This window comes from Oratosquilla oratoria, chromosome 20, assembly GCF_046742065.1.
Source record: "Oratosquilla oratoria isolate Oo_2021 chromosome 20, ASM4674206v1, whole genome shotgun sequence".
NCBI classification, from domain to species: domain Eukaryota; kingdom Metazoa; phylum Arthropoda; class Malacostraca; order Stomatopoda; family Squillidae; genus Oratosquilla; species Oratosquilla oratoria.
The window spans coordinates 32,684,688-32,710,357 of NC_134796.1; the positions used below are offsets into that span (position 1 = coordinate 32,684,688).

Here is a 25,670-nt window from a genome sequence, read left to right on the forward strand (position 1 = left end):
GCAGAGGTGAAAGGAATGAACATGAAGGATCAACCCAGGATGGGGTGGATGGATGGGGTAAAAGAGGCATTGGGAAAGAGGGGAATGTCTGTTGAGGAAGAACGGGAGAGAACAGAAGGTAGGGGTGAATGGAGAATAGTTGTGTATGGGTAATGCTGTGATTGAGGGGGAGTGGGTGGGGGATGAGGGGTTAGGGAGTATGAGGAATAAAACTATGCAGCATGAAGGGATTTTTCCGTCTCATTTTCTGCATGAGGGGAGTGAGAGGGGGGTTCACCGACGTAATGAAGCAGCCTTCCTGTAGATGTGCTGTGTCTTGCGGTGCTGCTTTCTGACCCAGGGCAGTGGACAAGATGCAGGGATGACCTGTCATCCAGGAGGTGCCAAGATAAGAGAGAAGGAAGAGGGTAGAGGGGAGTGGAGTATGTAGGGGATGGAATGGGTGGGAGTGGTTTGTATGCCTTTGTTTTTTAGGTACCTCCCTTGTAAGGGGGGAAAAACCTTTGGTATATGTATGTGACATTTTGTCAATAGAGGGGTGGAGTCCTGTAGGTCCGGTAAAGCCCAGTAGATCCAGTGTTGTCCTGCAAATTTGATGAAGGCCTGTAGATGCTGTGCAGTCCTCTAGATGCTGTGGAGTCTTATAGATGCTGTGGACTCCTGTAGATCCAGTAGAGTCCTGTAGATTGGGTGGATTCCTGTAGATTGGGTGGATTCCTGTAGATTGGGTGGATTCCTGTAGATTGGGTGGATTCCTTTAGATTGGGTGGAGTTCTGTAGATGCTGTTGGAGACTTGGAGTGTATAGATCTGGTGGATTCCTGCCAAAGGCCAAGCCCCCTGCAAAGTAGGGACCAGTGTAGCCAGTGGCTTGTGTGTGTATGTGTTACCTTGTTGTATTTTACGGGAAGGGAAGCTATGCTCGTGGTGTCCCGTCTCTATATCTCATGTTATCTAGCCTGTTTTGAATTGGTGTATCATTTTTGCACACACCACATTTTCATCTAACTTGTTCCAAACGTATATTATCCTGTGGGGAAAGCTGTTCTTTTTCAGGTCACTTCTATATTTGTCTTTCTTTCCATGTCCTCTTGTATCTCTACCATCCCGTTTTATTAGATCCTCTCTTTCAATAATTTCTATGCCTTTCATGATTCTATAAATAGTTATCAAGTCTCCTCTCTCTTCTTTGCTCTAATGTCTGTAGTTCAAGTTTTGCCACTCTCCACGTATGATAGTTTTGAGAGCATTTGTACCAATTTCATAATTGCTCTTCGTATACTTTCAAGTTTTGTTATAGATTTTTTTGTACTTGATGACCTTGTCGTTGCTGCATACTCCAATCTTGGTCTTATCAAAGTGACTAGTATTTTCATTATGACCTCCAGGTCTTTCTCATTTTCCACTTTTTTAATTTCTTCCTCTCCCAGTTTATATGATCCCACTATTCTTTTTTTGCTTCTTCCAAATTCCATTATACTACACTTCTTAATATTGAGTTCCATCTCCCACTTCCTACTCCATTCCCATACTTTATTGAGATCACTCTGCAGTGACTCACAATCTTCTACTGTGTTCACTTTTTTCAGCAGTTTTGTATAGTCCACAAAGAAGTTCATATAACTTTCAATTCCTTTATCCATATTAATATATGTAGCAAACATTATTAGGGCCAAAACTGTTCCTTGTGGAACTCCACTAATCACTTCATCCCAATTAGAATGTTTGTCTCATCACCACTCTCATTTTTCTTTCATGCAAGAAGTCTTCCATCCACCTCAGCAGTTTGCCCTGTATTCCTCCTACAATTTCTAATTTCTATAGCAATTTCTTGTGTGGCACCTTATCAATTTTTTTTTTTCAGGTCTAGAAATGCACAATCGGCCCATCCATCGCTTTCTTGTATTACATCTATTAGTCTTGAATAGAAACACATCAAGTTTGTGACACAAACACAGACCATGGATCTGCCAACACCTTCGTCATTTGTGCCCCAAAGAAGAGGAAAATTCTTGGATATACAACAAAAGAAGGAAACCTGGTTTGTATTGAATGGGAGGGGAGAAATTGTGGGTGTCCGAAATGAATTCTCTGCAGTGTTGGTTAAATGGAATAAAACATAATTAGCAAAAAAAAATGAAGGAAAACAATGAAAAGGCTGACTCGAACAACGACTTGACAGCAGAGTCATCTAGCAGCGCCACACCGAAATATGATATAAAAATTGTGAAACACCTGCGGCCATGGGGTTATACCTCATTCTTTCTCAGGATTCGGTAAGTACGAAAGAAGGAGTTTAAGTCGAATCTTAGATACAGAAAGGGAAATGAGCAAAAATAGAAAATGGTGGGAGAATGAAATCATGGACTTAAGGAAGTTGTTGAACTAATGGATTGCTTAGCACAATCTGATATTGAAATTTCCGACCTAAGGAAAAGTAACTCTGAACTAAGAAACGAGATTAAAGAAATGAAAAATTATATGAGAGGTGAAGTGAAAATGAAAAGAAGAAAATTAATGATACTACCAATAGCAACAACTTAAAAAAAAAAGAGGTAAATAACAAAATACAAGAAATGACTGAAATTTTTTTAAGAAAACCTAGGTGAGGAAAGTATCCAAAAGATTTAGAAATGGAAGGAAAACATAGAAAATAAAGAAAGCGCCTTCAAAGAAATAGTCCAACAACAAATGCAGGAAAATGCAAAAGACACAATTATCCAAGTAATTAATGAAAAGGCAAATTGGGTCAGAGATGCAGTGGATAGGAAAAAATGTATTGTGGCACATGGACTAAAAGAAAAATATGGTCTGGCGAGGTACATGAGAAAAAAAGAAGAAAAAGAAACGGCAATAGCAATCCTAAAAGAAATTCAGGATGGAGCCAAGGATGTAGAGAAGGACAATGATGATGTGTATAAAATTGGTCATTATTCTAAGGAAATAAATCGACCCCTAAAGATAAAACTAAGATCTCAAATGGTAGTAGAAGACATATTTGAAAAAGTAGGTAAGTTGGCAAGTAGTGAACATTACAACAAGATATGGATAAAAAGAGAAATGTGTATTGAGGTATTAGAAAAAGAGAAGACACTAAGAGATGAAGCTAAGGAAAAAAACGCAAAGAGAACGGACACTGAAAGCAAGGAATTCTATTGGAGAGTAATCGACATGAGACTGAGAAAATGGTACATCAGAATGGGCAAAACAAAGAAAAAAGATGGAGAAAGGAAAAAATTAAAAGTGGCCTATACTAACATTAGCGGATTATTTTCAGGGCTGAATGAACTTAATGATTACCTGTTAGAAGAAAAACCAGACATAATGAGAATTGTGGAGACTAAGGGGTGCAATACCACCCATCAATGTTGGACAAGGACCATACAATTACTGGATTAAAAACAGAGACAAGAAACAAGGGAGGAGGAATCATGTTCTTGGCCAAGAAAAACTTCAATGTGACAAAAATTGCAGAGGGCAAAGGTAATGTAGAACTGATCATGATAAAAGTGAAAGACAAGGACATGAAAAGTAGAAAGTTTGTGGTGACTTATGTGTCCCCAAAACAAACACTTGGAAAGAGAACAAGCATATGAAAATGCTAGAAGATACAAGGCACTCATTAAACAAGATACTAATGGGCAGAGGTAACCTGGTAATTATGGGGGACTTTAACTGCAAAGAAATTTGTTGGGAGGACATGACAGTGAAAGGTGGAGAAGACTTGTGGGGTAATGCATTACTGGACATGACCATGGAATATACAATGACACAGTGGGTCAGTGAAAACACCAGATACAGAAATAATGAGGAGCCATCAAGACTAGATTTAACATTTACAACAGAACCTGAAATTGTGGATAAAATCCAATATAAGACACCATTTGGAAAGAGTGGCCATATACTTATTGAGACTGAACTAAAGGAAGAAATATACATAGAAATGAAAAGCATAGGAAAGGAAGATTGATGTACAGCAAAATTGACTTTGGGAAACTAATGAAATTCCTTCAGAATGCAAATTGGGAAAAAAAATTACATGGAAGAGACAAAAGTGGAAGAGAAATGGTATATCTTGATGGAAAATTACAATGAAGGAGTGAATAGGCATGTACCAAGACAGAAGCTAGAGAGCGTGTACATTAAATGCTGGTTCAACAGAAAATGCAGCGAGGCAAAAGACAGAAGGGACAGAGCTTGGAAAAGATTGAGAAAAGATAAAAAACCTGAAAAATGGCAATTGAACTATAGAAATGAGTATGAACAAGTGCGAAGAGAGGAAAAAAGGAACTATGAAAAAGACATCATAGATAAATGCAAAGAGCAACCCAAGCTATTCTATCGATATGTGAACTGTAAACTTAAAAATAAACAGGAACTGGTGAAACTATGCCAAGGAAATATAGAATACACAGAAGATTTAGAAATGGCCAAAGTCATGAATAATCACTTCAAGTCTGTTTTCACTAGAGAGAAGGCACAATATTGGGATGAAGGAAATGAAGTGCAATCTCCCCCCATGAGTGAGATAATAGCACACAAAGAAATAATGGAACATCTATCAAACCTTGATGTCAGGAAATCACATGGCCCAGGCAGAATTGCAAATTGGATTCTAAAAGAATGCAAAGAATAACTAATGGACAAAATACATAACATAATAAGTTGCTCACTTAGAGGGAAAAATACCAAAGGACTGGAAAAATGCTAACAGTGTACCAATATATATAGGAGGAAACAAGGAAGAACCAACTAACTGTAGACCAGTCTCGTTAACAAGCACTGTAGCCAATATTTGTGAGAAAATGATCAAGAATAGATGGGTAAAACACCTGGAAGAAAATGATATAATAAACCCAAGACAATTTGGGTTCAGAGAAGGAAGATCATGTACCACAAACTTAATGTTTTTACTCAAGACTAATAGACATAGTGCAAGAAAGGAATGGATGGGCTGATTGTGCCTTCCTGGACTTACAAAAAGCTTTCGACAAGGTACCACACAAAAAATTATTTAAAAAAAACTGGAACATATAGGAGGGATACAAGGGAACCTACTAAAATGGATGAAGGACTTCCTGATTAGTAGAAAGATGAGAGTAGTACTCAGAGAAAAATATTCAGGTTGGAAAGAGGTGATCAGTGGAGTTCCGTAAGAATCTGTATTGGCTCCAATAATGTTTGCTATTTATGTGAATGACATGGATGATGATGTGCAATGTTACATGATCTTCTTTGCAGATGACGCTAAATTGTTAAGGAAAATAAAAACTGAAACAGACAGCAAATCACTACAGGAAGACCTGAATAAGGCATGGGACTGGAGTTGGAAATGGGAAGTGGACTTCAACACTAAGAAGTATAGCATAATGGAGTTTGGAAAAAGTAAAAATAGAATATCAGGACAATATAAAATTGGATCTAAGGAGGTAAAGAAAGTGGGATCCAAAAAAGATTTGGGTGTAATTATCTCAAGTGACTTGTCCTATGATAAACAGATAAACAGAATTGTTGGAGAATCCTTTAACTTGCTAAGGTCAATAAATGTAGCATTTACATATTTAGATGAAGAAATTATTTTAAAAAAATATTGGTCACACTGATAGGCCTAGACTAGAATATGCAGTTACATTGTGGTCACCCAGTACCAAAAAGAATATAAAGAAAATAGAAAGAACCCAGAGAGCAGCCACAAAAATGGTCCCTGCACTTGCAAACTTGTCATATGAGGAGAGACTGGCTAAACTGGAGTTACTGACTGGAGCAAAGAAGAGAGAGAGGCAACCTACTGACCATCTACAGAATCATGAAGGGCACAGAAATACTCGATAGAGAGGACTTGTTAAACTGGGACAAGAGAAACACAAGAGGACATGGAAAGAAAATTAAAAAAACATATAGAAGAGATCTGAAGAAAACTGTTTTCCACATAGATGTGGTGGACACCATTCATGAATTTAAGAGCAAACTAGACATTGCGAGATACAAAGGTGGGACACCACAAGCGTAGCTCCCCTTCCCATAAAATACAACTAGGTAGGTAAATACACGATCTTCCTCGTCTAAATTCAAATTACCTTGGATTTATTACATTGTTGTTTTTTTTCCCAAATGCCTTACCCATCTCAATCAATCAAATCAGCCATCCTGAGTCCACTGCTGAACAAAGGCCTCCTTCATAGCATTCCATGATTCATATGACCGTGCCATCCTCTGCCACGTCACTCCTGCAAACTTCTTGATCTCGTCTCTCCTCCTATCTCGCGGCATCCACTCAGTAATACACTTGCTCCATTGCTCATCAGTCATTCGCTCTAACTTACCTGCCCAATTCCACTTCCTCTCTTTTACTGCCTCCACAACATCTTTTAGTCTAGTGTGCTCTCTCACCCAATTTGCTCTCTTTTGGTCTCTCAGTGTTATTCTCATCATTGATCTCTCCATTCTCCTCTGTGCAGTCCTTAGCTTTGTTTCCATTGCCTTCATTAGTTTCCAAGTCTCACACCTGTAGATTATTGCTGGCAGAATACACTGATTGTAAATTTTGTTTCAAACATAAAGGTAGAGAGCATCTCAGGATTTTATTATACTTACCAAACACTTTCCAACCAATTGTAATGTGTCTTTTTATTTCATTATCATGATCTTTTGTCACTTTCACCATTTGCCCTAAATAATTATACTCCTCAACTTCTTCAAGGCTCTCACCACACCATCAATTACAATCTCTTTACTTTGAACTTTCATGTTGAACATTAGTTTGGTTTTACTCTTATTCATTTTTAAACCTACTTTGACACTTTCCTTATTTAGATCACTCAGTATATCTTTCAAGTCTTCTGCTTTTTCTGAAATAAGAATAATGTCATCCACAAATCTTAGGTGATTTAAATATCTGCCATTAATCTTTAAACCTTTCTTTTCCCAACTCAGTCTTCTGAAAATATCTTCCAAGCAAGCTGTAAATAGTTTGGATGAAATTGTATCGCCTTGTCGTACTCTTTCTCAATCTTGATCTTTTCTGTATCTTTAGGTAGTTGAATTATAGCGGTACCTTTCGCATAAATCTTTTCAAAAACTCTTATGATCTGTTCATTTGTACCCTGTTTGCGTAGCAAGTTTAGTATTGCTATTTGTTCTACTGAGTCAAAGGCCTTCTCGTAATCTACAAAAGCTAAACACAGAGGAATGTTGTATTCTGTCGTTTTCTCAGTTGGTTTATCGCTTGCAAATGGTCTAGTCGAATATCCACTCCTAAAGCCTGCCTGTTGTTGGTGTTGTTGTCGTTTCCTAGACTGTCTGTCCGAGCAGTCCCCTCACCCCAAAGAATTCCAAAGCCCAAACTGGGTTTTCCCACAAATCCTTTGTAGAGCGTATGTTGTGTTGTTTGCGTGCATGATTGTGTATAATGCAGTCTTCCATTATGTGTTGTATGGTATGGGGTGAAGTGTTACATCCTGGGCAGCTGTTCACAACGCGGTCATCCAGCCTCTTCTGGTAGCTTAGAAGTGCTGGGTGGTGACCGCACCGCAGTCTGGCCAAGTGGACTCTGTCCTTTCGTGGGAGAGAGGATTCAGAAGGGTGGATATCAGGGGGTCTGGCATGCAGCAGTGTGTTGTCTTTCAGTGTGTTAATGGAGCAGTGAGTGATATGATTATGAATATGTTTCTGGAGGCAGGTATTTGGTGGTTGTGGAGGAAGAGAAGAGTATCTGTGTGTGATACAGGTCTTTGGGTGTTGTTTTAATGTTTCTTGGTGTGTGTGGGTGTTCTGCTATGTAGTGTAGCAGGTGTGATGTGTTTGTGGTGGCTGCAGCAAGTGTTTGTGTGCCTCTCATGTCGAGGTGGTCCTTGACTTTGAGGACTTTTGTTTCATGGTGTAAATGGTCTGTAGGTGTTGTATTTGTGTAGCCTGTAATTGTTTTTAGGGCTTTGTTTTGTATGATTTGAAGGGTGTTGTGGTGTGTCTCACTGAGATTAGGAGCCCATGCAGTTGGTTTCCATCAAAAACTTGACTTAGTCTATTTGTAAGGATCTTTGAGAATACTTTATATATATATATATATAATTGATAGCAAGCTAATCAGTCAGTAGTTACTAAGGTCCTTCTGGTCTCCTTTTTTATGAAGCAAAATCACTATAGCATTGCACCTCGCATCAGGAACGCTTTCTTGACGTGAGCACTGGGTGTACAACTGAGTTAATTTAATATGAACTAATTGCCTGCGTCTTTCAGGAGGTGCCAAGATAAGAAGTCCTGTCATCCAGGATAAGAGGTCCCGTCATCCAGGAGGTGCCAAGATAAGAGGGAGGGAAGAGGGTGGAGGGGAGTGGAATATATAGGCAATGGAATGGGTGGGAGTGGTTTTTATGCCTTTTTCTTTTTGGCTACCCCCCATGTAGGGGGAAAAAGCCATTGGTATATGTATGTCTTTCAAGAGATCTATTGATATACCATCTTCCCCAGGTGCTTTTCCTCGTTCATAGTTTTTAGAGCAAATTCTACTTCTTCCTTTGTAATCTCTGGTACACTACTAACATCTACACATGAATTTACTGACTCAACTATGGTCTTTGACGAGTAAAGCTCTTGGTAAAATTCTTCTACTCTTTTTACAGTTCTGTCCCTGCATTTAATGATTTCTCCATTTCTGTCTTGCAAACATATCACTTGCTGTCTTCCTAAAGCTCGTTTGCACTCAGTCCCTTCTTTTACCTTTCTGAATAGCTTCCTTTATTTCATCCGTGTTTCTCTTTTCTCTAATCTCTGCCTTTTGTTGATAACCTTGTTTAGCTCTACTTTTTCTATTTCGTCTTTCCCACTTTTAATCTGCATGGTCCTTCTTTCAATTAGATCATTTGTAGCTTTGGAGTATTTGTTATCTCTAATGTTTTTTGTACTTCCTACTTTCTCTGCCAATTCCCTAATGATATTCACTAAATTCAAATTAATATCTTCCACGGTGTCCTCATTAGTTCTTAGAGCTTCGAATCTATTTTTAATTTCTGACTGAAATTTCATCTTATTATCTTTAACCTTTGCAAGGCTCACTTTCTTTCTTAAAATTGGTTTATTTCTCTTGGCTCTGAAATTTAATTTAGCTGTGCAACCTACCATTCTATGGTCACTACCTATGTTGACTTTATTTATGACCATAACATTGCTAACGCTTTTGCTCTCATCTCCTAATATGAAGTGTATTTCGTTCTTTGTTGTTCCATTTGGACTTCTCCACATCCATTTACGACCTACACGCTTTTGTAGTTCTTTGCTAAATTAACTAACATCTCGCCTCTCATTTCTTTCACCTACTCCAACTTCCTAATGCATGTCTCATCTCCCATCGTCTTCCCCACTTTAGCATTAAAGTCTCCTATTACCAACGTGTACTTACTTTTTTCTTGATCCATTACCTGACTTAAATCATCATAGAACAACTCAATTTCATCATCTGAACTCTGTGAAGTTGGTGCATAAACCTGAACTATTTTTAGAGTGTACCTTTTACACAGCCTAATCACAATCAAAGTTACCCTGTCTGACAAACTACTGAATTTGACTACATTACCAGTAGCCTCTCGGTTTATCAAGAATCCTGCTCCACTAGATCTTTCTTTGTCCTTACCTCTATAATAGAACTGGTGGTGACCATCTTCTAATTGTATCAGCTTTTCTTCCACTCTTCAGACTTTGCTCAATCCTACGATGTCCCACTTGATGTTGTCTAGTTCTTCCATTAAATTCTCCAGCCTGTGGTCTTCTGAGAGACTTCATACGTTGTAAGTATAGATCTTCATTTTCTTCATGCTGTTTAATGTCCAAGACTTGGATATGGTTGGACAATGCTTACTCACATTCGGTGGCACACTGCCCATAAGCACACGAGGCAATGTGGTTGGACCTTTAGGAGACTGATCCAACAAGAATGCCCTGTTTTCTTTTGGTTGTGCTGTTCATGGTTGCTATGAAGGATGTTTTTGGCAGTAATCTCACCTATGTGCCAACTGGTTTCTGATGAGATATTTCTTTGGTGTCACCTTATTCATTATATTCAGTGAAGCCCTGTATCTATAGGGTGCCTAGTGGTTCACGCCATCATTATGACGGTACCCCATATATCTATGAGGAATTTCCCTGTTCGCCATCAGGGATGTGCCAGTTAGCAGTGGGTCCTGCGACTGTGCGTGTGAGCTGCTCTTTGTCTGATCTTTCTTACAAAACCTGTTCGATATGGGTGACCCTGGAGAGATTTCTCTCTATCAATTTAGCTTTTGTAGTCATTAAGATTCTCAAGCCTATCCACCACATCAAGGTGTCAACTCTCGGATAGGCTTACCCATCTAATTTTGATAATTCTTTCACAAATTTTAGCTACCGTACTTGTAAGAGAGACTGGTCTATAGTTAGTAGGGTCTTCCTTGTTTCCCCCTTTATATATTGGTACTATATTTGCTCTTCTCCAATCTTCTGGAATTTTTCCTTTTCAACAACTGCTTATTAGACTAAGTATTTTGTCTATTAGTTCGTTCCTGCATTCTCTCAAAATCCAGTTTGCCATTTCATCTGGTTCATGCGATTTACTAACATAGAGATTACTCAGGTGATTCATTATTACTTTCCTTATTACTTCTGTCTCTTTCATAGGGGGACTTTCTCCTCCCACTCGACATCTCTGAGTTGTGTGTTCTTCCTCGTAAATGTTGATTTAAAATGCTTGTTCATAATTTCTGCCATTTCTATTTCCTCTGTATTCAATTCCTCCTTGTCATAGTTTCTCTAATTCTTGTTTGTTTTTCAGTTTGTTGTTTACAAATCTATAAAATAGTTTTGGTTGATCTTTACATTTTTCAATGACAACATTTTCATATTTTCTCTTTTCTTCTCTGCGTACTTGTACATGTTGATTTCTATAACTAGTATGTGTTTTCCATTTTTCAGGTCTTTTGTCTTTTTTCCATTTTATCCAAACTTTATCCCTTTTGTCTTTTAACACCCTACATTTTTTTTTGTACAAACATTTTGTATATCCTTTTTTCTTGTTTTTGTCTTGGAACATACTTTTCCACCCCTTATAATTTTTTTCAAAATATTCCATTTCTCTTCTACTGTTGTTTCCTCTTTGTGTATCCTTTCCCAGTCTGCTTTTTGAAAAAAAATTCCCTTATTTTATCAAAATTTGTTTTTCCATACATCAATCAGGTTAGGCCGTTGTTACTTGTAGTGGTTCGAATCCTGCCACTGGCCAAGTTGAACCAAGGGCAAGGTTCGTTAAATTCCATGCTACAAAGCCCTCTGTGAGGGACACTGTCCTAGCCTCCCAATAGGGGGGAGTTTGTGACGTTAAACCATGTCATCATTTTTCCTTATTTAGTTCCAGTTCAACTAATATGTGGTCACTTTTACTTAGTGGTGTCTTATATTCAATCTTGTCCATTATTTCAGGTTCTGATGTGATTATTAGGCCCAGTCTCTATGGTTATTCCTCATTTCTATACTTAGTATTCTCTTGTATCCATTGTGTCATTGTATGTTCTATAATCATACCAAGTATAGTGAGTCTTCCTTATACGGTAATTCTTTATCCGGGAAATTCACAGTTACAGTATTTGGTAATTACTTCCCTCGATTCTATTTACGGTAAGAAAAATTCACAGATACAGTATCCGCCAGATATTTTGAAGAGGAAAGAGCAGGGAGAAGGTACGTCTGCCATACCCTATTATTACATGTTATAATGGGTTCAGTATACGGTAATTTCAATTTGCGGTAAGGTTTCAGGAACGCATATGTACCATATAACGAGGACTTACTGCAGTACATTTCCCCATAGGTCATCTCTCCCTTTCACTGTCATCTCTTCCCAGCAGATTTCTTTACAATTAGTCATCCATTATAACTATTTTTCATCCATCTTCTATTATCTTATCTAGTGTTATCCTTGTCTTCTAACATATTTTTGTGTTCTCTCTCCTCTCATGAAACTTTAAGGAGGCACATAAATTACCACAAACTTCCTGCTCTTCTTGTCCCTGTCGTCTATTTCCATCATAATCATTTCCACTCTATTCTTTCCATATGTAACATTCCTCACATTTATATCCTTAGTCAGGAACATAACTCCACCCCTTTGTTTTACTTCTCTGTTTCTAATCTAATAATTATATGCACCATGTCCTACACTGTTGGGTGGTAATGGGCCTTTCAATTTTGTCTGTAGAATTCCCATTATGTCCAGTTCTTTTTCCATCAGGTAATCATTCAGTTCAAGCCTGTTATTAAGCCATATATATTTGTGAAAGACACTTTTAATTTTCTGTTACCTCCATCCTGTTTTCTGTTTCCCTTCCATTTTTCTCTACTATGAACCATTTCCTCACTTTCATGTCCACTACTCTTCAATAGAATTTCTTTGACTCTGTTCTGTTCTTGTTTTTTTCCTTAGCTTTGATTCTCTGTTTTCTCTTCCTCTCTTTCCTCTTTATTCATCTCTCTTTTTGTCCATACCTGTTTATACGGATCACTTTTTGCTAGTTTTCCTGTTTTTGATAAAACATTCTCTGCTGTCATTTGTGACCTGAAAATAACCTTAATTGGTCTAGTCTTGTCTATATTGTATCTCCCCACTCTATATATTTCTTCATTTTCTTTCTCTATTTCTTGCCCATCTTGTACTATTTTTACTGCCTTGTTTACGTTTCCCTTCTCCTTTACTCTTGTAGTCCTACTTGGATCATGCTTCTCTTCAATTCCTAATATAATTATACATTTCTTTTTATCTGCTAAGTCTCTTACTATATTCTCCTCTCTCATCAATTTAAAAACTGTGTCCTTAGTTTGTTCTTTCATCTATTGTTTCACTATATCTCTAAATTCAATTTTGTTATTCTCTTGGACTTTTTTCCATCCACTTCCCTTTTATGCTATGGACTCTATATTCCTCTTTAATTCCTCATTCTCATCCTTTACTTCTCTTAACTGTCTATTATATTCTTCTATTTCTTTAGTTAGGTTTTGATTTTCCTCCTTTAGTTCTTCCAGTTTATCAACTCTTTGCATAACTAGCGTGAGTTGGCTGAACCTAACCTCCCATGCTTCTTTCATTTTTGTTAGTTTCTCCTCTAGACTTACTAGTCAGGGGAGGTTGTCATCTCCTTCATTAAATCCATAGAAGTAATTATCTCCTCTTTCCATTGAGCTACTCTTATCTATATTCCTACTCTTGATACTTTTGCTCACCTGTTCTACCTCGGCTGTGTTGTCTGCAACCTTTTGTTTACACCCCTTCTGACTTCCAAGGCCAGTTCTTCACCTTCCTCATTTTCTTCCATTTTCCTCAATAGTGCCTTCCCCTCTCCTTTTTCTTCACCTTCCCACTACACCATGAGCTACACCACTACACCCTTCCCTACTAATACAACACAGGTACTCTCTCATCACTGAAATCCACGAAAATTGTGTTTTTTCCAATCTTCGCCGTTAATCCAACATCTGTGTGTGTGTGTGTGTATGTGTATTTACCTAGTATTTTACAGGATGAGAGCTATGCTCGTGGTGACCCGTTTTCATATCTCTCCGCATCCAGTTTATTCTTAAAATCTTGTATAGTTTTGGCACTCACTGTTTCTCCATTTAGTTTGTTCCAGACATCAATCACTATGTGGGAAGCTATTCTTTTTCAAATCTCTTCTGTAACTGTCCTTCTTTAGCTTCTTTTCGTGTCCTCTGGTTTCTCTTCTGTCCCATTTTAATAAGTCGTCTCTATCAAGAACTTCCATCCCTTTCATAATTCTGTAAATGGTCAACAAATCACCTCTCTCTTCTCTGTTCCAGTGTTGATAGATGTAATTTCTTCACTCTCTGTTCGTATCTCAAATTTTATAGTGTAGGTGCCATTTTTGTTGCTGCTCTTTGATTTTTTTTTGTGTGTGTGTGTGTGTGTATTTACCTAGTTGTATTTTACGGGAAGGGGAGCTATGCTCGTGGGGTCCCGTCTTCATATCTCATTTTATCTAAACTATTTTTAAATTCATGTATTGTTTTTGCACACACCACTTTCTCATCTAACTTGTTCCAACTGTCTATTACTCTGTGAGGAAAGCTGTTCTTTTTCAAATCTCTTCTATAGCTGTCTTTTTTTATTTTCTTTCCGTGTCCTCTAGTATTTCTGTCATCCCATTTTATCAGATTCTCTCTGTCAGTAATTTCTATGCATTTCATGATTCTGTAAATAGCTATCAAATCTCCTCTCTCTCTTCTTTGCTCTAGTGTCTGTAGTTCAAGTTTTTCTAGTCTCTCTTCATATGATAGTTTTGAGAGTGTTGGTGCCAATTTTGTAATTGCTCTTTGTATTCTTTCAAGTTTTTTTATAAAAAAAATTGTACTTGGTGACCATATCGTTGCTGCATATTCCAATCTTGGTCTTATCAGGGTGATTAGGATTTTCTTCACCATTTCTTCATCCAGGTATGTAAATGCAACTTTGATTGTTCTTATTAGATTATAAGTCTCTCCAAAAATCTTATTTATATGTTTCTCAGGTGACATATTATTCATAACAATGACTCCCAGGTCCTTCTCATTTTCTACTTTTTTTATTCCTTCTTCTCCCAATTTATATGCTCCTGTTATTCTGTTTTTGCTTTTTCCAAATTCCATTATACTACACTTTTTTGTATTGAACTCCATCTCCCATTTCCTACTCCATTCTTGTACTTTATTTAGATCTCTCTGTAGTGATTCACAATCTTCTTCAGTTTTCACTCTTTTCAGTAGTTTTGCATCATCTGCAAAGAAGCTCATATAGCTTTCTATTCCTTCATCCATATCATTAATATATATAGCAAACATTATTGGGGCCAGAACTGTTCCCTGCGGAACACCGCTTATTACTTCATCCCATTTTGAGTGTTGGTTTCTTATCACTACTCTCATTTTTCTTTCTTGCAAAAAGTCCTCCATCCAATTTAGTAGTTTTCCCTGTATTCCTCCTTCAGTTTCTAATTTCTTAAGCAACTTCTTATGTGGTACTTTGTCAAAAGCTTTCTTTAGATCTAAAAATGCACAGTCCGCCCATCCATCTCTTTCCTGTATTATATCTATTAGCCTTGAATAGAAACATATTAAATTGGTGACGCATGATCGTCCTTGTCTGAATCCAAATTGCCTTGGATTTAACACTTTGTTTTTTTTCTAAATATTTTACCCATCTACTTTTGATAATTCTTTCACAAATTTTTGCTATTGTACTTGTTAGAGAGACTGGTCTATAGTTGGTAGGTTCTTCTTTATTTCCTCCTTTGTATATAGGTACTATATTTGCTTTTTTCCAATCTTCTGGAACTTTTCCTTCTTTCAAGGAACTATTTAGTATGCTATGTATTTTGTCTGCCAGTTCATTCCTGCATTCTTTCAGTATCCAGTTTGCTATTTCATCTGGTCCATGCGATTTTCTGACATCAAGATTACTCAAGTGTGTTAATATTTCATTCTTTGTTACTTCTATTTCTTCCATAGGGGGGACTTTCTCTTTCCATTCGTTCTCTTCAGGTTGTATGTTCTCCCTTGTAAACACTGATTTAAAATGTTTGTTCATAATTTCCGCCATTTCCATTTCCTCAGTGTATTCAACTCCCTCCTGTCTTAATTTCTCCAAGTCTTGTTTGTTTTTCAGTTTATTGTTTACAAATCTGTAGAATAGTTTCGGTTGATCTTTACACTTTTCTATGATATCTTTTTCATATTTTCTCTTTTCTTCTCTGCACATTTGTACATATTCATTTCTATAGCAGGTATATATTTTCCATTTTTCAGGTCTTCTGTCTTTTTTCCATCTGGTCCAGGCTTTGTCTCTTTTGTCTTTTAACTCCCTACAGCTTTTGTTGTACCAGCATTTTACATATTCTTTTTCTTGTTTTTGTCTTGGGACATACTTTTCCACTCCTTTTTTGTATATTTTTGTAAAAATATTCCATTTCTCTTCTTCTGTTGTTTCTTCTTTGTATATTTCTTCCCAGTTTTCCTTTTGTAATATTTCTCTTATTTTATCAAAGTTTGTTTTTTCATACATCATTCTTCCTTTTCTGTATTATTCATTTCTTTTCATATATTTTTCTTCATTAAGTTCCAGTTCAATCAATATGTGGTCACTTTTACCTATTGGTGTTTTATATTCAATTTTGTCCACTATTCTAGGTTCGGATGTAATTACTAGGTCTAGTTTCGATGGCTCTTCTTCATTTCTATACCTAGTGTTCTCCTGTATCCATTGTGTCATTGTATGGTCAGTAACCATCTCGAGTAGAGCGTTTCCCCATGAGCCGTCTCCACCCTTTACTGTCATTTCTTCCCAGCAGATTTCTTTGCAATTAAAGTCGCCCATCATAACTATTTTTCCTCCCTCTTCCATTATCTTATTTAATGTTATCTTTGTGTCCTCTAACATACTTTTATGTTCACTCTCTTCCCATGAGGCTGTTTTTGGGGGCACATAATTTATCACAAACTTTCTGTTCTTCTTATCTCTGTCTTCTACTTCCATCATTATCATTTCTACTGTATTCTTTCCATATGTGACACCCTTCATGTTTATATCCTTCTTAGTCAGGAACATAACTCCACCCCCTTCCTTTTTCACTCTGTTTCTAATCCAATAATTATATGCATCATGTCCTACACTGTTGGGTGGTAGTGGACCTTTTAATTTTGTTTCTACAATTCCCATTATGTCTGGTTCTTTTTCTTTCAAATAATCATTCAGTTCATTCAATCCTGTTATTAATCCATCTATATTTGTGTAAGACACTCTTAGTTTTCTGCCACTTCCATTGTGTTCTCTGTTTCCCTTTTGTTTTTCTCTTGTATGTCGAACTGCCTTAGTTTCATATTCACTACTCTCCAATAGAATCTCTCTTTTTCTGACTCCGTTCTTATCTCGTTTTTTTCCTTTGCTTCAAGTCTTTTCTGTTTTTCTTCCTCTCTTTCCTCTTTATTCATTTCCCTTTTTATCCATACCTTTTTATATTGTTCACTTGTTGCTAGTTTCCCTGTTTTGGATAAGATATTCTCAGCCGTAGTTTGTGACCTGAATTTAATCTTGATTGGTCTGGTCTTGTCTGTACTATATTTCTCTAGCCTGAATTTCTCTTCGATTTGTTTCATTATTTCTGGTTCATCTTCCTGAACTAATTCTAGTAAATTTCTTACTTTTTCATTTTCCTCTTTGATTCTTGTGGTTCTATCTGGGTTATGTTTCTCTTCCATTCCTAATATAATTATACATTTCTTTTTGTCTGCTAAGTCTCTTACTATATTCTCCTTCTGTCTCATCACTTTAATAACTGAGTTTTCAGTTTGTTCATTCATTTGCTGTCTGATTATGTCAGTGAATGCAACCTTGCTATTTTCATGAATTTTTTTCCAACCCTCCTTGTTCTCCTTTAAGACTTTATTCTCATCTTTTACTTCTTTTAACTGTTGTTTTAATTCTTCAATTTCCTTAGTTAAGTTTTTGTTCGCCCTCTCTAGTTCTTCCAATTTTTCAACTCTTCGTATAATACTGTCAACATGACCGAACCTACGCTCCAAGTCCTCGATCATCTTATCGACCTTCTCTTCTAGTCTTGTCAGTCGGGGGGGGTTTGTGTCCCCCCCACCCTCTTTAAATCCCTGGAAAATATTCTCATCACTTTCTACTGTATTGCTCTTGTCTATACTTCTAATCTTTACATTTTTATTAGACATTTCATCATCATCGGGAGGCCTTTTGTTTACCTTTCGCCTGTCTGCCTGGGCCAAGTCTACTCCTTCCTCATTTCCTTCCATTTCCCTCAGTAATCCCTCCCCCTTTCCTCTTTCCCTACTTTCCTACTACTCCACGAGCAATTTCCCCCCCACCCTGTAAATACAATAGGCACTTCTCTTTGCGTTGGGATCCACAAACTTCAATTCTCTTCAGAACGTCTTCTAAGCCGTCCATTCGTTGAAGTGTGTTTGTGTGTGTGTGCTAGATGCCCATAGTGTTGCAGCATACTCTAGTCTAGGTCTTATTAGTGTAACCACTATTTTCTTGACCATTTCTTCATACATGTGTGTTTTTTACCTACAACCACTCCTCATTTAACATCCTACTCGGTTAACGACAGGCTTTATGACAGACCAATATTCGTTTAACATAAATTTCCCGAAGTTACGACGTCGTGTACGATAAGTTGGCTGGGGCAAATTTGTATGATGTTATAAATGAACTTGTACGGGGGATATTAGCTGTGAGGTAAAGTGTTCTGAAGCTGTGAGGTAAAGTGTTCTGAAGCTGTGAGGTAAAGTGTTCTGAAGCTGCGAAAACTACCTGGGGTACAGTATATACCAGTATTGGTAAATTTTTAGTTTCGACCATGGGTGCAATATAGCAATAGAAAATTAATTATTAATTTTGTAAATTATAATGTATCAACATAATATGCAATTTTGTGAGCAGAAAAAAAAAAAAGTGCTAAAACAGATTTTGTAAGTAACGAAGTCGTGTTGGACGAATGGTACGCCATGTTTGTTATGATAGATGCCGACGTCGAAGAAATGAAAGGATGATAAATTCGTCTAACCTAAACTAAACTAACCTAACCTGTGTTTGATAAATCATTACCTGCAAATTAAATGTCGTCCGGCTCGTCCTCGTTGTCGTCGTGGTGAGAGATGTTGGTGGGCTTTTCAACCACTCTCAGCTTGCAGGGTATACAAAGTTCTTGCAGCTTGAAGGAATGCATGTATCTCCGCTCCATAACATTCCTTCAAGAAAATATACCTGGCGAGGTACTGTCGGAAGTACCGAGGCCGTCAATTGACAGACAAGATGGCGTCCCGATCCTATGCTACCGACTTCATTCATTAGCATATTTGCTTGTAGCAAGGTATTTTTATTTTCATTTCTGCCCACAAAATTGCATAGTACGTTGATACATTTTAATTTACAAAATTAATAATTAATTTTCTATTGCTATATTTCGCCCATGGTCAAAACTAAAAAAATACCCTGGTATTTAATATGGAATGTCAGCATACACGGATTTGGTCATACACGGTAATTTCAGGAACCTAACCACCGCGTTATTTGAGGGCTTTCTGTACTATCAAAACAGTAAATAAAGCTTTAATGTACTGTATAAAAGAGGGAAAATACATGAAAATAAAGATACATGAATTGCAAGACATTGTACATATATGTATACACTTTCGGTTAACAACGGCGCTGCTGGTCCCAATTGTCGTCGTTAAACAAGGAGTGGTTGTACATACATACATACATACATACATATACCAAGGCTTTTTCCCCCTTCCAAGGGAGGTAGCCAAAAAGGGAAAGGCATAAAAACACTCCCACCCATTTCATCCCTAAATACACTCCACACCCCTCCCACCCTCCCTCTCATCTGAGCACCTCCTGGATGATGGGTCATCCCTGCACCCTGCTCACCGCCCTGGGTCAGAAGCAGTGTCGCAAGACACAGTACATCCACAGCAAGGCTGCTTCATTTAATCGGCGACCCCCCCTCTCCGTCCCCCTTTGCATATAAGGCGAGGACGGGGAGAAATCCCTTCAGGCTGCGTCAAAATTCACTCACACATACTACCCCACCCCCCACCCCCCTGCCCAGAGTGGTTGTAGTTGCATTTTATGGGAAGGGGAGCTAAGTTTGTGGTGACTAGTTTTTGTATCTTACAAGATCAAGTTTCTTGAATTCATGTATGGTGTTTGCACACACTATTTTTTCATCCGGTTTGTTCCAGATATCTATCATTGTGTGGGAAGCTGTTCTTTTTCAGGTCTCTTCTGTAGCCGTCCTTCTTGAGTTTCATTGTATGTCGTTTGTGCGTATAACATAAGACATAAGAATAAAGGAGACTGCAAAAGACCATAAGGCCTACACTAGGCAGCTCCGTATCCATCACCACCTGTCATCCCCATCCATAAAGTTGTCTAATCGTTTTTTAAAACAACTGATAGTTTCAGCGCTTACTACATGGTTACTAAGTTTATTCCATTCATTGACCACCCTATTAGTAAACTAATTCTTGCCTATTTCCTTCTTAAATCTAAATTTGTCCAGTTACCCATTACTGCGAGTCCTGCCCTGTTGTTTTATTATGATGATCTTGTTTGCATCACCCTTGTTATAACCTTTGATCCACTTGAACACTTCTATTAGATCACCCTGCACTCTGCGTCTTTCCAGAGAGTGTAAGTTAAGGTGCCTAAGCCTCTCTTCGTAAGGCAAATTTCTGAGTCCACGTATCTCTGTACTGATTCTAGTGAATTTATGTCCATTTTGTAGGATGGAGACCAAAACTGTACGGCATAGTCAAGGATGGGTCTAACTATCGCTAGATAGAGTTTAATAATTACCTCTGCACATCTATTCGTTACTGTCCTAGTAATGAAACCTAATGCTCTGTTACCTTTATTTCTGGCGCTAATGCACTGCTTCCTAGTTTTAAGGTCCAGACTCACCAGAACTCCCAAGTCCCTCTCATACTAAGATTTTTCTAAAAACGTGTTATCCAAGTATATATTTACCTAGTTGTATTTAAGGGAAGGGGAGCTACACTCATGGTGTCTATCATTGAAGTAGGTGTGAGGGTGGCATGAGGCTGTAGAATCCTCCATGGAGGCAGTTCGTGGTCAACTTTGGCAATAGAGACATTGATGTGAAATTGCTGCAGGGTGGAGTGCACTGTATTAATGAGGGTGCAGACGCTGGGATGCAGCAGAGGGCGGCAGCGGGGCCAAGAGAAGCTCTTAGGACGTGGGAATGGTTCAGGGCCAGATGGTAAGGAGAACTGGGGTGGAAAAGGAGATGGCAGATAGTTGATGAAAGAGTATTGGGATGGTTTGAACACATGGAAAGAGTGAGTGAAGAAAGATTAGTAAAAGAGGCATGGAAGGCAGAGGTGGATGGTGTGAACTTGAGGGGATGACCGAGGATGAGAAGGATAGATAGGGTGAAAGGGGCATTGAGCAAGGAAAGGAGAAGGTAGGAGATAGGAATGAATGGAAAATGGCTGTGTATGGATGATACTGTGATGAAAGGAAGGGGGTAAGGGGAGTAGGGAGTAGTTATGTGTGAATTATACTTTAACGCAGCCCATAGAGATTTCTGTGGTTCTTTCAATCTTTCAGCTTGTATCCTGTTGATTTTGCTGATGTGTAATTGCTTGCTCAGTTGTGATATTACGGTTCATTATATCCCGTACTCAAGATAGCTCATTGCCAGGTTTCCCTTATACAGTGAGTCCTCCTTATATGGTAATTCTTTATCCGGTAAGTTTACAGTTACGGTAATTGGTAATTACTACCCTCGATTCTATTTACGGTAAGAAAAATTCACAGATATGGTATCCGCTCGTGTTTTGAAGAAGAAAGAGCAGAGAGAAGGTACATCCGCTATGTCCTATTATTACATGTTATAATGGGTTCAGTATACGGTAATTTCAATTTGTGGTAAGGTTTTCAGGAACGCATATGTACCGTATAAAGAGGACTTACTGTACTGTATATGTTTACTTCCTCAGTGTTTGCCGACAAATATTACCACAGTGCTTGCACAGTTATCCTTGCATTGCCCATCCAAGTTCATCTCAAGGATATATAATAAAAATGATAGTGACAAATATAGATACCAACTAAAATTAACATTCACTACATTTCATTTGAGACAGGGGTCCAGATATTCTCTTCATCAACTTTTTACTCACATGTGCTCATGTCCCAATTTCTTACAGGCTACCTTTACAATGGCTTTCACCCTATATCACCTGGCCACTAATCCTGAAAAGCAGGAGCTGCTGGCTCAAGAGACCCGTGGCTTGCTGCAAGAGTCCGGTGGACATGTGACGGAAAGGGTCTTAGCAAAGGCCCGATATACAAAGGTCAGCTATCCAAAAAAATCCAAAGGATTTAATGTATGATAGATTGCCCCATGGGGATTTCTAGACACACTCCTAGACCCAAGAAAACTTTAACCCTGAGAATGCATTTACATGTGACACAATTATATACCCCATCCCTAAAGAGCAGTAGGTTTCAATCTATGCATAGAATAATTTGTTGAGGCAGAGGAGCATTTGGATATAGGAGGTTCCATATTCATCAAAATAATCAAACTTCAATCAGAAAGTTGCATAAAGACTCCATAGGCTAAGGAAAATGCCTGATAGGAAAAATACGAGAGGTCAAGATTGTTGTTGTCAGTATGTTGTGTTGTGATAGAAAAAAATAAAATTCTTTTGTGACATTTTGTGCTGCAAGAACATAAAGCTTAGATTTTGTTCATTCCTTTTTTGTGGTGACATTTCCTGAGCTCAGTAAAAGGTGTTAGCCAGAATATAATTTGTGAAGCATGTCACTGTAATGAAAGGATTAATTGTGATTGTTGTAACACCTTCTCTGTTGTGGGATTCCTAAAGCTGAACAGAGTTATCAGGTATTAAATCAAGAAACTTTAAGGGATACATTACCACAGTGACAGGATGACATTCAAAATTTTAGAATCTATTTAAAACATATTTGCTCATTTTGTGAGCTATCATGAAGTGCTAGAGTACGATACTAGCTTTTAGGAGTTGGTTTTTCATTAAAAGGATGTTCGGATTAATTACCTATCACAATTAATTTAGAAGAAAATGAGGAGGCTTTGATTGTGGCATTAGGAGATTATAAGAAAATGACTGTGATGGGAGAGAACAAAAATATATATGTATGTGTAAAATGAGATCAAATGGTGCAAAAAATCAACCTTTCCATTAGTTTGGATATTGTGAATAGATTAGTATTGAGATTGGTCTGTATGATGCAGGGTTTTCAGGAAGCTTGTTTGGTTTCAAGCTTGGGATTTTGTTAGCTCTTTTCCAGATGTTTAGGGCTTTCATGGTTGTTTGGCCAAGGTATTTGAGGGGAATGTTTGGGATCTTGTCTATGCCTTCACTTTAAAGGCATTATTACAGCAGGTAAAATAATGGTGTTAAAGGTGAGGAAGTTTATGGCTAAGATTTTCTAATGAAGTTTAGATGCATTAATTGTAACAATCTATAGTGACCTATTTTACCATACAAGGAAGCTCCATTAATGTTATTTCAGTTATTACCTTGATATTTGCTGACTGGATGTCTGTAGCCCCACAGTAGGTGCCATTGGTCTTCAGCCCCTCCCATAGATCTCTCTTATGAGGAACTTTGAACTTGTCTACATTGTATTAGTGTGGGAGCTGAAAGTAGCTCCCCTTTCCATATGACACAACTAGGTTATGACTAGACCAAAGATTGAATGTCAGCTCCTTAAGGTTACACCTCCAAGTGGATGTAAGAAAGTTCACATGGTTTGAAGATGGGCAGCAGGGAGATGCCTCTCTCTGACATCTTTCAACCAGGATCACATTATGCAGATACCAAAACATCAGTCCCTTTCATTTATATCAGTACCATTAATGTATTTCTAAAAGCAGAATAAGAAACCAGACAAATGGCATTGTGTTGGTATAAAAAGATCCAGAAATAACTTGGTCTCCTTGCTATGATGTTACACTTAATAGATTGTATTCTGGCCAATGCTAATATTCCCCTCTCTGTTCCCCCTTTAACTAATGCCATCATAGCTAATGTTGGAGTGGTGCAAAAAAGATTTAAGAACACAAGAAATAAGAGATTGTGAAAGTTAACCTCCTCAATATGAGTCAAATTCTTTCATGCATCACACTATTCATGTTATAAAATATGAAGTCATCATATCAAAGAGGTTAAAAAGTGGCTCAACATTCCTTGATAAGGGGAGATTTGTCTCTGAACATGGAAGAAGGCTACATGACCCTGGTTCATAGGGATGCTACTAGTCTCTAAAGTATTGAATGCATATAATTATGCAGCCAATACCCTAGTACAAGTCACAAAATGCAGCAAGATGTGGAGGAAATTTTTCCTTGGCTACTGATTTAATTTGACATAACAAACTCCCACTTTCAGAGGAGATTAAGATGGTACTTCCTTACCGATGACTTTTTAAAGCAGGGAATTTAATGTAGTCTGCCCTTTGAACTCACTTGGTAGAAAGGATTTGAATTGCCTCCACTAGAGTTGTAAAATGCAGTGAAAAAGTTAATGGGTGGAAGACACAGGTTAAATATTAATAGTAGTTGATTTATGAACTTGGAGTCTGTGTTCTTGACAAAGCCATTGCTACTACTGATTATATTCTTTGCATGAAGGCTGTGCTGAAGGAGAGTATGCGGCTTAACCCTGTGTCTATTGGAGTCAGTAGGATTGTGAGCAAAGAAATCTCCTTAAAAGGATACAGGATACCAAAAGGGGTAAGATTCCATATTTCCATTTTCCTTCACTCACACTTTAGTTTTATCATCGTATCGTTGACCTCACCAATCACTTCTCTCCAATGTGACATCTCATTCTTCACTACTGTTTTTGTTTATCTTTTTAAAGAAATTCTTGATTCATTCCAGGAGTTTCCATTTGAATCCTACATATTTCAATTTCCATTATAATCTTCTGTGAGTTACCTTATCAAAAGATTTCTCCAGATCCAAATACTGTATCCAACTATCTCTTCCATGAACATGTTGTTGATGGATTAAGAAGCTCTGCCACTGGGAGTTGATCTCTTGCATGTGTGACTGCTTACCACAAAGCAAGAAAGTTACCATTGTACTAAACTTGATTGAACAAAAGGAACAATCTGGAACTAGACCAGAACATTCCCAACAGCACTCAGTTTAGTACATTATGCAATCTTAATTTCATTGAGTCTTTATTCAGGTGAGCCATCAAACAAGTTGCAAAGTTTCAACAAATGGGACTTGAACTCTTGCATATGCAAATGTTTACCACAAACCAAGAACATTACCATTGTACTAAACTTGACCATACAAAAGAAACAATCTGGAACTAGACGAGAACATTCCCTGACAGCAGTCAGCTTAGCCAGCGTGCAATTTTAATTTAATTGATTCTTTATTCAGGTGTTCTTGCTTTGTGGTATGCATGAGTTGGAATCTCAGGGGCAGAGCTTCTTAATCCATTTATCAAAACTTCACAACTTGTCAGATGGCTAGCCTGAATAAATTTTTTATGAAACTAAGATTACATACTATATTAAGTTAAGCACTATCAGGGAATGTGCTGGTATAGTTCTAGATTATTTCTTTTGTATGGTCAAGTTTAGTACAATGATAATGTTCTTGCTTTGTGGTAAGCAGTCACATGTGCAAGAGTTCAAGTCCCGGTACCGGAGCTTCTTAATTCATTTGTCAAAACTTCAAAACTTCAAAACTTGTCAGATGGTTTGTCTGAATAAAGACTCGGTGAAATTAAGATTACATACTGTACTAAGCTGAAAGAGAGGAATGTCTGTTGAGAAAGGACAGGAGAAGACCGAAGATAGGGGTGAATAGAGAATGGTTGTGTATATGTATGATGCTGTGATGCATGAAAGGGAGTGGGTAGGGGATTGGGGATGAGGGAGTATATGTGAAAAATTAATTGACACAGCCCAAAGGGATTTCTCCCCATCATCTTTATTTCTGCATGAGGGGATGGAGTCGGGGGTTGCCAATTTAATGAAATGGCCTTGCTGTGGATGTGCTGTGTCTTTGCAACACTACTTCTGGCCCAGATGTA

At 37.8% G+C, this 25,670-nt stretch overlaps 1 protein-coding gene across 3 annotated transcripts in view; it reads left to right on the forward strand.

Annotated features, from left to right (window-relative positions):
* Nucleotides 1-25,670, forward strand: part of LOC143036448 (cytochrome P450 302a1, mitochondrial-like) — a 115,390-nt gene that overhangs the window by 32,478 nt on the left and 57,242 nt on the right. For all 3 annotated transcript variants that reach the window (XM_076203817.1, XM_076203818.1, XM_076203819.1), the window contains exons 7-8: nt 21,771-21,917; nt 24,245-24,346. In XM_076203817.1, the coding sequence (XP_076059932.1) occupies nt 21,771-21,917; nt 24,245-24,346 (249 nt within the window). The remainder of the gene's footprint in view (nt 1-21,770; nt 21,918-24,244; nt 24,347-25,670) is intronic.